This window comes from Emydura macquarii, unplaced genomic scaffold, assembly GCF_026122565.2.
Source record: "Emydura macquarii macquarii isolate MOO-44397 ecotype Brisbane River unplaced genomic scaffold, CSIRO-AGI_Emac_v2 contig_1573, whole genome shotgun sequence".
Classification (NCBI taxonomy): domain Eukaryota; kingdom Metazoa; phylum Chordata; order Testudines; family Chelidae; genus Emydura; species Emydura macquarii.
In genome coordinates this window covers 150,089-163,238 of record NW_027131710.1, presented here as the reverse complement: position 1 = coordinate 163,238, position 13,150 = coordinate 150,089, and the positions used below count along the sequence as shown (strand labels likewise).

General features: G+C 41.8%; 1 protein-coding gene across 2 annotated transcripts in view; it reads left to right on the top strand.

Moving 5' to 3' along the window:
• LOC137157806 (butyrophilin-like protein 2) overlaps window positions 1–13,150 on the top strand; it is a 55,286-nt gene that overhangs the window by 31,290 nt on the left and 10,846 nt on the right. For both annotated transcript variants that reach the window (XM_067555215.1, XM_067555214.1), the window contains 4 exons: window positions 212–232; window positions 11,440–11,460; window positions 11,957–11,977; window positions 12,549–12,569. In XM_067555215.1, the coding sequence (XP_067411316.1) occupies window positions 212–232; window positions 11,440–11,460; window positions 11,957–11,977; window positions 12,549–12,569 (84 nt within the window). The remainder of the gene's footprint in view (window positions 1–211; window positions 233–11,439; window positions 11,461–11,956; window positions 11,978–12,548; window positions 12,570–13,150) is intronic.

Sequence of the window (13,150 nt, the reverse complement as noted above, 5' to 3'; positions counted from 1 at the left end):
CGATGATGATTATATTTGACTTATGTGACTGGGTATGGGGTAGACATAATTCCTTATGCTCTAGTGTCCTGCACACATGCCTCCTTTCCTTCAGTCTTGCTATAACAGGCTAAACAGCTCCCTATCTTAAGTCAGCCTCCATAGAAAACAGTAGTTCACACTATCTAGAGAACACCTGTACTTTATTCAAATATATGTCATTCCTTTTCAGAGGAATTCCGAGAGGAGAAGGGTAAGTTTGTATTGATGGCAATAGCTTTCTTCTGAAGCAGAGAAGGGATAGAGTATCTGATGGAATTGCATGACCTGTGTAGCTGTCTTGGCCACACATCCTCTCAAAATGGTATACTGCCCATCAGAGGCCAAGTGCATCCTGTCTGTAATTCCACTGAAATCAGTAGGGTTACATGAGGAAAAACTAAGTTTTCATGAAAACTCCTGTTAAAACAACTGCAGTGTTACCTACATGGTCCACAAACAAGGACATAAATGTTGATCAAATATAATTTTTTTTTACCAAAGATTTTGAAAATGAAATGGGTAAATTTGCATTTTTAAGCAATCCCTCAGATTTTTTATCTTTCTGTTTGCAATTCTTTAAGAGAAATGACTATCCCAAATTTGTAAAGTTTGCTTGCAGAAGAGAAGACGATACGAGATATTGAAAACAGCAAAAGAGGGAGGGACAGAAAAATGGGTTGATCCAAAACCCATCAAATCCAAGAAAAAAAATCACACTGACTTCACTGGACTTTCCCATGAACTCAATGGCAGAAGTCCCAACGATGTCCCAGTGATGTCAATGGGGCATAACTGAGTCCCCCATATGGCTGGGAGGATATATTTAATGGGGTCCCAAAGAGATCAGTCCTGATCCTGGTACTTTTCAATATTTCAATTAATGACTTGGCTAACTGGATGGAGAGTATGGTTATAAAATCTGCAGTTGACACCAAGATGGGAAGAGTTGCAAGCACTTTGAAAGGACAGGATTAAAAATCAAAACAGCCTTGACAATTTGGAGAATTAGTCTGAAATCAACAAGATGGAGTTCAGTAAACACAAGTGCAAAGGTCTTCATTTGGGAAAGAAAATATACATAGCCACACATGGAAAATAACTGGATAGTACTGCTGGCGCTCTGGCAAAGCCAGGTTAAGTAAGCGGGTATCAGACTCGGTCTGGAAGTGGTGAGTTTTGATGTCATTCCCAATAACTTCAAAAGCAGCTTCAAAGTCTTATGCTAGTGGCTGAGAAAACCCTAAAGTCCAGTCATTGGCTTGGCTGGACAACATCTTAATTCAGCATGTGAATGGCTCTGAGTACGGTCACTTCTATACTGTGACTTTTCAAAAATTCTATTAATTTGTTCTTCCAGTTTCAATAGCAGAAATGATCTTTCCAAAATATGTAAATGTGGAAGGGACTTTTCTGAGGAACTTTGGGATTGATCCAAAATCCATCTAATCCAATGGAAAGAATGACATTGATTTCACTGGACTCTAGATCAGGCTCTGTATGTGGCTAATTCTTGCTATTCCAAGCACTTAATTATTTATGCAGTCAGTGGCAATGAGAATCTAATTTTCAACAACAAAGTAATCACAAATCTTGATCAAGTTTATTCTTTTGCAGAACAACTCCAGCGTGAAAATGGTAAGTTTGCTTTGATTTCTAAGCAACTTCACTGAGATTTTTCTTTTTAAAAGTCTTATGCCACTTGCTGAGAAAGCCCTGTTGTCTCGTGGTTTGGCTGATACTTTCGTAGTTCCCTCGGAAGTTAGTTGCTGATGGTAACTGTGGTGTGAGAGAGATAGACAGTCCTTCAGGTACCATAGCAAGCAGGGCCTTCCATATGATGCCCCATATTATACCTGGGATTCTGTGGAGAGCCAGTGTAATGAGTGAAGCACTATATTCATGAGCTCTTGGGAACTAGTGTCACTGAGGAGACAGGCTGATGTGTTCTGGAACAGATGATGTTTTTTGAAAGTCCATGTGATCATCCCCACAACCTAGCATCTGAGCTGAGAGCGCATGTAGCTCCCACCTAACAGCCACCTCTACCAAGTCTTCCAAAGTAGAAAACATTTGTTTCCAGAATAGATGAAAGCTCTGCTGTTACCCTAATGTATGTCATTCCTTTGCAGCCGAACTACGGACAGAAATGGGTAAGTTTGACCTGATTTGTGTAACCTTCCATTGAAGCAGAGATGAAGCCTATGATGGACTTACATGTGCTTTATATTTGCTGACCAGAGCTCTCCTCCCTCAGAGAACTGTCCATGGCATAGCAGTGCCAGATCCATCCCTGCTGAAATTGCAGAACTGCTAGTGAAGTCTCCCCAGGATTTAAGCTCCAATCATGAATTTGGCCTTTCTAAAGAAGAAATTTGTCTTTTTATAACTCACAACTAATGGACATCTACCCCCTCCCAACCTTCCTAGAAAATATTTGTTTATAGAAGAGAGAAATTATTTGCTTCTTCAAATTGGTGTCATTCTGTTGCAGACCAATAATGAAGGGAAATGACAAAGTTTTCATTGATTTATGAAGCTTTTAGTCAAGCAAAGGAAAAAAGCAAGAATATATAGCAGGGATGGCCAAACTGCACTCGTGAGCCTTCTAATCAGGCCAATGTTCAATGGAATGTCTGATGAAACTGTGGGTATACTATATATTTCTTGACAAGAGCACAAATCTCTCTCAGTGTAGTTCACTGTACAGCACTGGTGAAATTGGTCCCTATTGTAATTCCAGTGAAGTCAGTACAGTTAAAATGTTTGGCAATGCAGGCTGTTCAAAGTCAGTAGAGTATTGCAAAGCCCCAGGAACTTACACAGAGTGCTCTGCCACCAGCCCCTCTCCTTTATATTAAGGAGATCCAGCCTCAGCTTCTCTGCTGATTGCAGCTGTGGCATGGCATGAAAGAATTGTACGTGATATATATTTATTGTCCAAGGCCCTGTTCCATTTTAGTGCAGTCCACTACATAGCAGTGGCCAAATTAATTCCTGTTGTGAAGTCAGTGCTATTACACCAAGGATGAATTAGATGACAAAGTTTTTGAGAAACTTCAGCTTTTGAGCCACATGTGGCTCTTTTATAATTCAAGTATGACTTGTGGAGCCGACCACATAAGCCCCAGAGTCTCCAGCTACCAGAATGGGTTGGAAAGCTCTGGGCTTCTCCTCTGTGGTAGGGTGGTGGGGCTAGAGGCTTATGCCCAGCAAGGATGGAGATTCTTGGGGCTTCAGCTCCGTGAGGCCTACCTGCCGTTTCCCAGAGCTTCAGCCCTGCAGGGAGAGTGGTCTCAGGGCCTCATCAGGAGTGGGGCTGATGCCCCGGCAGGCATGCTCCGTGGGGCTGGAGCCTCAATCCCCATCACAGGGCTGAAGCCCCAAGACCCTGGAGGCACACACTAGCTCTCTAACTTCTGAAGATTGTTGTATGCACCTAAGAGGGTCAGTAAGTTTGGCCACCCCTGAGATATGCTAGAATCATGGTGCTATGTATTTGTTATTTAGAGATCTGTTCCCTCATCCCTGCTGGAACTCCAGTGATGTAAAGTGTAGTCACACCTGCGTGAATTAGCCCCTAAGATTTTGGGAAAACTCAAACCTATGTTTTACCTGCATTTGTATTCAAATGGTTCCTCAGAGAGAAAATAATTTCATTAGTCACATGTGCAATATTGCCAAAACCCTTTGGACAGCCTTCTAGCCACCTGTAGATTTGAGAAGTAATTTGTAGGTGCTGACTGTACTTGAATGACCAGCAACACTGAATTGTCCAGTAGGATCTAGATGTTGATAGTCAGATTCAGTACAGTGCTTTTGTCCATCATTCCTGCCACATTCTTTATAATCAGAAGGGGTAAATAAAGTACTTTAAAAGAGGTTTGAAGAACAGGGAAAAAATTATGTACATTCTGAAATGTATGTCATTTTTTTACAGACCAGCTTCAGAGGCAAAGGGGTAAGTTAGTACTGAATTGTGTAGCCTTCTGCTCCTGAGGGGAGAGAGTGTACTGGATAGAAATGACTGTATTATGTATTTATTGATGGAACCAAGGACAGTGAAGATGAACTGGAGGAAAACTGGAGACGTTTATTGCAGCTGTTACTTGGGTGACTTTGTTCATTATTCATTGAAGGATGGTTGGGATTGTCTGTTATCTGTGCTTCGTTGGGAGTGTTAGATTGTCACAAGAAACTAGTTTCTTACCATATTTGGCACATTATCTAGGAAATCTATGAGCTTCTCCTGGTGAATGTCTTCTCAAGGAGGATGGGTTTCCCAGCTCATGAAAAGCGATAAAGTGTGCTGCCTGGAAACCTACCCTTTGAAGCCAAAGCAGGCTCTGTCCATGGACGCTGACACATCCACTGAGAGATTCTTCTCCTTCAAGTGTCCTCTGTATATTCCCAGTCATGGATATTCTCCAGACCAGTGGACCCTGAAGAGTAGAATTCAAGCTAGCAATAACCATTGGAGCACTCCTGCAGCTCCCTCACCCCTCCCCTCAGTGAACATAGAGTGTTCCAGGGCAAGGGTTTAAAGGTGCATCGTGCTCCAGGTGCCTCAGTTACATCTCACTGTGACCTGCTGAATAGTTTTATGTGGAGCTGAGGAGTCCTTTTGCATCCCTGATGAGTGGCTAGCATTAAAACTTAGTTTATTAAATAGTTAGAAGATAGATAGCATTTAGTGATTGTAATTTAGATAGTTACTTGAATGGAAATGAAGAAGAAATCCTGTTTCAAAAGGTGTGTATCTTATCAAGTGGTGTTCCCAGCATCAGATACAACATGTTGGATGCCAGGCATGTTTAAATGAAGGACACACCCTCCAAGTGTTCAGTTTGCTTTATGTTTATCATAAGAGCAAAGAAAGAAAGACAGAATAGTCTTCAGGCTCTTATGTTGGAAGAAGCACTGTCTGCAAAACATCTGGAACTGGGAAAGGGTGAGGTTCCAGGAAAGCTCACAGACTAGCATTGGCTCCAGATGAGTCTCTAGGGAGGAAGAGTAACTCATCTTCCTCAACCCATAACACTAAAGGATTCAGAGGTAAAGATCAGAAAAAGAAATCATCTGAGGTGTTGGCCTCTATGTCTAAAGCCAATCCTTTTAATAAAGACTGAATGGGCAAAGGCAGGCATAAGGATTCAGCCTTGAAGTGTTGTCATCCTCTTTGGCAAAAGGCAATCTTCAGGGGAAAGACTCTTCTAAAAATGATATGTTTAAGGCATTGAGCAGTAATATATTTTCTGATGGGAGGGTGAGGAGACATTCCTCCTCAGATCCAATACTCTCAGATCTGGATGAGACAGTCAAAAAAGGAGGAAAAAGGAATCAGAGAAGCCGGGGAATACTACGGCGCTGGAGACTGATAGTGGTGTTGTACTGCTTATGAGCTCTATACAGCCTCTCGCTCTGCACCAAGGTCAAATAGGTCTGTGTGAGGAAACTGCCCTCAGTTCCTTCTTACCTGCTTCACCCTAGATGGAGTGTTAGTGTGCTTGCCATACACTGTTCATAGCTTCTTGACTTCATCTAGTATATTTAGTTTTTATTAGTTTTTAGATAGTTAGTGTAGTTACCATTTTACTTTGTTTCTATTATCTCGCTTTTACTTTTGAAAGTATTTTTACTCATTCCCTCTCTTCTCCATCCCTCTCCTCTCCTTATTTAAGGAGATCATTTCCTTTGGGGATATGCAGAGGTCACTGGGCTTTAAATGCTGCCTCTCTTGTCAGAAACTTATCCCAGTCGATGACAGCTATTCCTGGTTCATTCATGGTGATTTAGATTAAGTAACCTTCTTTCTCTGCTTTGAAAAGATAAAGAGGTGAAATTAAACTTTTAAAACCTGTGATTTCCTTTTTTAGGAGCTCCTGAGATGGGACTGGGTAAGTTTGCAGCTCTTCTTTAACAGTTTCATTCAAACACAAAGGGACACAGAAGAGCAAGGAGTGGGGATTGCTGAAGAAACCTGTGCAGTCATCAAACTGCATCAGATCCCAATGTTCACACATAAATTTTTGGCTGCTTTGATGAATCTGATCATTTAGAAAATCCTTTACTTACTTTAAAAATTTCCATTCTCTATCTCATGTGGAGAAGAGTTCTGAGTGAGTTATTTCAAAATATCTTTTTCAGGGACTCTCCAGCCGATAATCCGTAAGTCAAAGTTGCCTTGTCAGCACTTCCACTCAAATCGACAACTGTCTTGTGAGAAAGTTTTTCAGTCTTTCCTGAATAATTCCCTTCATCCTGTTTGCCACAAAAGTGTGTCATTGGCTTCTCTGTAGAAAACCTTAATACAACGTATGGTAGGCTCTGAGTAAGACTGTCTCTAATCTGCAACACATTAAAAATACTCTACTCATTTGTTCTTCTAGTCTTAATACCGAAAAAGATCTTTCCAATATACAAGGGACTGTTCTGAAAAACTCTGGAGCTAATTTAAGCCTATTAAATGCAACGGTAAACTTCACGTGGCCTTACTTGTTCACTGTATATAGATCCTTCTTGCTGTTGCAGAAGTTGATTGGCATAATCAAATTGTATTGAGAACCTAATCTTCAATAAGAAAAAAACTGCACATCTTGATTAAGTTTTTTCCTTTTGCAGAAGAACTCCAGCATGACTATGGTAAGTTTGCTTTGATTTCTAAGCAACTTCACTGAGATTTTTCTTTTTAAAAGTCTTATGCCACTTGCTGAGAGAGCCCTGTTGTCTCGTGGGTTTGGCTGATACTTTCGTAGTTCCCTCGGAAGGTAGTTGCTGATGGAAACTGTGGTGTGTGAGAGAGATAGACAGTCCTTCAGGTACCATAGCAATCAGGGCCTTCCATATGATGCCCCATATTATACCTATGATTCTGTGGAGAGCCAGTGTAATGAGTGAAGAACTATATTCATGAGCTCTTGGGAACTAGTGTCGCTGAGGAGACAGGCTGATGTGTTCTGGAACAGACGATGTTTTTGGAAGGTCCATGTGATCATCCCTACAACCTAGCATCTGAGCTGAGAGTGCATGTAGCTCCCACCTAACAGCCACCTCTACCAAGTCTTCCAATATAGAAAACATTTGTTTCCAGAATAGAAGAAAAACTCGGCTGTTACCCTAATGTATGTCATTCCTTTGCAGCCCAACTACGGACAGAAATGGGTAAGTTTGACCTGAATTCTGTAGTTTTCCAGTGAAGCAGAGATGAAGCCTATGATGGATTTACATGTGCTTTATTTGCTGACCAGAGCACTCCTCCCTCAGAGAACTGTCCACGGCACAGCAGTGCCAGATCCATCCCTGCTGAAATTGCAGAACTGCCAGTGAAGTCTCCCCAGGATTTAAGCCCCAAACATGAATTTGGCCTTTCTAAAGAAGAAGTTTGTCTTTTTATAACTCACACCTAAGGGACATCTACCCCCTCTCAACCTTCCTAGAAAATATTTGTTTGTAGAAGAGAGAAATTATTTGCTTCTTCAAATTCGTGTAATTCTGTTGCAGACCAATGATGGGGGGAAATGACAAAGTTTTCATTGATTTATGTAGCTTTTAGTCAAGCAAAGTTAAAAAGCAAGAATATATGGCAGGGATGGCCAAACTGTGGCTCGTGAGCCTTCTAATCAGGCCAATGTTCAATGGAACATCTGATGAAACTGTGTATACTATATATTTCTTGACAAGAGCACAACTCTCTCAGTGTAGTTCACTGTACTGCACGGGTGAAATTCATCCCTACTGTAATTCCAGTGAAGTCAGTACAGTTAAAAAGCTTGGCAATGCAGACTATTTCAGACCAAAGTCGGGAGAGCATTCCAAAGCCCCAGGAACTTACACAGAGTGCTCTGCCACCAACCCCTCTCCTTTATATTAAGGAGATCCAGCCTCAGCTTCTCTGCTGATTGCAGCTGTGGCATGGCATGAAGGAATTGTAGGTGATATATGTTTCTTGTCCAGGGCCCTGTTCCATTGTAGTGCAGTGCACTACACAGCAGTGGCCAAATTCATTCCTGTTGTGCAGTCAGTGCTATTACACCAAGGATGAATTAGGTGACAAAGTTTTTGAGAAACTTCAGCTTTTGAGCCACATGCGGCTCTTTTACAATTCAAGTATGACTTGTGAAGCCAACCACATAACCCCCGCAGTCTCCAGCTACCAGAATAGGGTTGGAAAGCTCAGGGCTTCTCCTTTGTAGTGGGGTGGTGGGGCTAGAGACTTATGCCCAGCAAGGATGGGGATTCTTGGGGCTTCATCTCCGTGAGGCACACCTGCCATTTCTCAGGGCTTCAGCCCTGCAGGGAGAGTGGTCTCAGGGCTTCATCAAGAATGGGGATGATGCCCCGGCAGGCATGCTCTGTGGGGCTGGAGCCTCAATCCCTATCACAGTGCTGAAGGCCCAAGACTCCGGAGGCACACACTAGCTCTCGAACTTCTGAAGATTGTTGTATGCACCTCAGGGGGTCAGTAAGTTTGGCCACCCCTAAGATATAGTAGAATTGTGGGTGCTATATATATTGATCTGTTCCCTCATCCCTGCTGGAACTCCAGTGATGTTAGTGGAGTCACACCTGTGTGAAGTAGCCCCTAAGATTTTTGGAAAACTCAAACCTATGTTTTACCAGCATTTGTATTCAAATGTTTCCTGAAGGGGAAAATGAGCAATATTGCCATAATCCTTTGGACAGCCTTCTAGCCACCTGCAGATTTCAGAAGGAATTTTCAGGTGCTGACTGTACTTGACTGACCAGCAACAGTGAATTGTCCAGTAGGATCTAGAGGTTGATAGTCAAATTCTGTACAGTGCTTTGGTCCATCATTCCTATCACATTCTTTATAATCATACGGGGTAAATAAAGTACTTTAAAAGAGGTTTGAAGAACAGGAAAAATATCATGTAAATACTGAAATGTGTGTAATTTTTTTACAGAGCAGCTTCAGAGGCAAAGGGGTAAGTTAGTACTGAATTGTGTGGCCTTCTGCTCCTGATGGGAGAGAGTGTACTTGGATAGAAATGACAGTATTATGTATTTATTGACGGAACCAAGGGCTGCGGAGATGAACTGGACAGAAATTGGAGACGTTTATTGCAGCTGTTACTTGGGTGACATTGTTCATTATTCATTGAAGGATTGTTGGGAGTGTCTATGATTTGTGCTGGGTTGGGAGTATTAGATTGTCACAAGAAACTAGAGTTTCTTACCACATTTGGCACATTTTCTATGAATCTATGAGCTTCTCCTGGGGAATGTCTTCTCAAGGTGGATGGGTTTCCCAGCTCATGGAAGGGGATAAAGTGTGCTGCTTGGTAACCTACCCTTTGAAGCCAAAGCAGGCTCTGTCCATGGACGCTGACACATCCACTGAGAGATTCTTCTCCTTCAAGTGTCCTCTGTATATTCCCAGTCATAGGAATGCTCCAGACCAGTGGAGCATGAAGATTTGGAATTCTAGCTAGTAATAACCATTGGCGCACTCGTGCAGCTCCCTCACCCCTCCCCTCAGTGAACATGGAGTGTTCCAGGGCAAGGGTATAAAGTTGCATCGTGCTCCAGGTGCCTCAGTTTCTTCTCACTGTGACCTGCTGAATAGTTTTATGTGAAGCTGAGGAATCCTTTTGCATCCCTGATGAGTGGCTAGCATTAAAACTTAGTTTATTAAATAGTTAGGAGTTAAATAGCATTTAGTGATAGTAATTTAGATAGTTACTTGAATGGTCCGTTAGTCTAAATGCATTCTTATTAATAAAAAGGAAATATAATGCTCAGAGAAACTTGTGAAATGACGATGATGATAGATGGCTTGTGTGACTGGGTATGGGGTAGACATAATTCCTTATGCTCTAGTGTCCTGCCCACATGCATCCTTTGCTTCAGTCTTGTTATTACAGGCTAAACAGCTCCCTATCTTAAATCAGCCTCCATAGAAAACAGTAGTTCACACTATCTAGAGAACAGCTATACTTTACTGAAATATATGTCATTCCTTTTCAGAGGAATTCCAAGAGGAGAAGGGTAAATTTGTATTGATCTCAATAGCTTTCTTCTGAAACAGAGAAGGGATAGAGTATCTGATGGAATTGCATGACCTGTGTAGCTGTCTTGGCCACACATCCTCTCAAAATGGTATACTGCCCATCTGAGCCCAGTACATCCTTTTTGTAACTCCACTGAAATCAGTGGAGTTACATGAGGAAAAACAGAGCTTTCATGAAAACTCCTACTTAAACAACTGCAGTATTACCTACATGGTCCACAAACAACGACATAAATGTTGATCAAAAATATTTTTTTTTTACCAAAGTGTTTGAAAATGAAATGGGCAAATTTGCATTTTTAAGCAATCCCTCAGATTTTTTATCTTTCTGTTTGCAATTTTTAAGAGAAATGACTATCCCAAATTTGTAAAGTTTGCTTGCAGAAGAGAAGACGAAACGAGATACTGAAAACAGCAAAAGAGGGAGGGACAGAAAAATGGGTTGATCCAAAACCCATCAAATCCAAGAAAAAAAATCACACAGACTTCACTAGACTTTCCCATGAACTCAATGGCAGAAGTCCCAACGATGTCCCAATGATGTCAATGGGGGACGACTGAGTGCCCCATATGGCTGTGAAGATAAACAGCTCCCTATCTTAAGTTAGTCTCCATAGAAAACATTAGTTCACATTATCTAGAGAACACCTGTATATTATTCAAATATATGTCATTAATGACTTGGCTAACTGGACGGAGAGTATGGTTATAAAATTTGCAGATGACACCAAGATAGGAAAGGTTTCAAGGACTTTGAAGGACAGGATTTAAAATCAAAACAGCCTTGACAATTTGGAGAATTAGTCTGAAATCAACAAGATGGAATTCAATAAATACAAGTGCAAAGGTCTTCATTTGGGAAAGAAAAAAATATACAACTACACATGGAAAATACCTGGGTAGTACTGCTGGGGCTCTGGCAAAGCCAGGTTAAGTAAGTGGGTATCAGACTAGGTTTTGAAGTGGTGAGACTTGATGTCATTCTCACAACCTTTAAAAGAAGCTCCGAAGTCTTATGCCAGTGGCTGAGAAAACCCTAAAGTCCAGTCATTGGCTTGGCAGAGCAACATCTTAATTCAGCATGTGAATGTCTCAGAGAAAGACTTTTAAAACATTCTACTCATTTGTTCTTCCAGTTTCAGTGCAGAAATATCTTTCCAAAATATGTAAATGTGGAAGGGACTTTTATGAGGAACTTTGGGATAGATCCAAAATCCATCTAATCCAATGGAAAGAATCACATTGATTTCACTGGACTTTAGATCAGGCTCTGCATGTGGCTAATTCTTGCTATTCCAAGCAGTTAACTATTTATGTGGTCAGTGGCAATGAGAATCTAATTTTCAACAACAAAGTAATCACAAATCTTGATCAAGTTTATTCTTTTGCAGAACAGTGCCAGCGTGAAAATGGTAAGTTTGCTTTGATTTCTAAGCAATTTCACTGAGATTTTTTTTTAAAAGTCTTATGCCACTTGCTGAGAAAGCCCTGTTGTCTAGTGGGTTTGGCTGATACTTTCTTAGCTCCCTCAGAAGGTAGTTGCTGATGGAAACTGTGGTGTGTGAGAGAGATAGACAGTCCTTCAGGTACCATAGCAAGCAGGGCCTTCCATATGATGCCCCATATTTTACCTAGGAATCTGTGAAGAGCCAGTGTAATGAGTGAAGCCCTATATTCATGAGCTCTTGGGAACTAGTGTCGCTGAGGAGACAGGCTGATGTGTTCTGGACCCGATGATGTTTTTGGAAGGTCCATGTGATCATCCCCACAACCTAGCATCTGAGCTGAGAGTGCATGTAGCTCCCACCTAACAGCCACCTCTACCAAGTCTTCCAATGTAGAAAACATTTGTTTCCAGAATAGAAGAAAAACTCTGCTGTTACCCTAATGTATGTCATTCCTTTGCAGCCCAACTACGGATGGAAATGAGTAAGTTTGACCTGATTTATGAGGAGACAGGCTGACGTGTTCTGGACCCGATGATGTTTTTTGAAGGTCCATGTGTTCATCCCTACAAGCTAGTATTGGAGCTGAGAGCACATGTAGGCGTGGATCCTGGTAGGAAAGTCATCTTCTGACAGAACAAGGTGCAGCCTCATAGGAGCCAGAGACATAAGGAGGAATTTGTAGCCGCTATGAATGCTGGAGTGTTGATCGGGAATGAGTCCAAAATGAGCCAGACTTGCAAACTGACTTGCTAATAGTCTCCAGTGTTGGACTTCAATCCATTCATCCTACTTCATTCTGAGTGATCAGACGGCAAAATAACGCACGTAGAAAATTGTGAAATGCAGATTGGATTGACTTGTATGTATGGGCTATGTGGGAGGAACTAGTTCTTTACCCCCTCAGTAGGCTGCATTTGTAACCATTTCACTTCAGCAACACTGTAGCTCACATTTTCCAGCCACCTACTCCATGTCATACCCCATAAAAGCATTTGTTTGCAGAACGGGGCTAAACCTATGCTGTTACTCAAATGTGTGTCATTCCTTTGCAGATCAAGTACGGAGGGACAGGGGTAAGTTTGCATTCATTTGTGTAGCCCTTTACTCAGGCAGGGGAGAGACAGCAGGCAGGGATGGAGTCATCACCCATTTAGCTGCCTGTATTGGAGTGGTCACAGCAGTGAGGAGGTGGTGATTCCTACAGTCCAGTATTCGAGCTGAGAGCAGATGTGGGCATGGTGGATCCTAGTAGCAAAGTCATCTTCTGCTAGGACAAGGTGCAGCCTTCTAGGAAGCCATGGATGTAAGGAGAAGTTTGTAGCAGCTGTGCATACTGAAGTGCTCATCGAAAATGAGCCAGAAGCTGCAAACTGACTTGGTAATTGATTTCAAATGCTGAGCATCAATCTTACTTCATTCTGAATAATATGAGGGCAAAATTACACTTTTTGGAAACTGTGAAATGCTGATTAGGGTTGACTTGTGTGAATGGGGCATGTGGGAGGAACTAGTTCCATACTCCCTCAGCAACCTGCATCCAGAATCATTTCACTGCAGCATCCCTGTAGCTAACACCTTGCAGCCACATGCTGCATAAAAACACTAGTTTAGAGAACAGGGCAAAAACTGTGCTGTAAGTTAAATGTGTGTCATT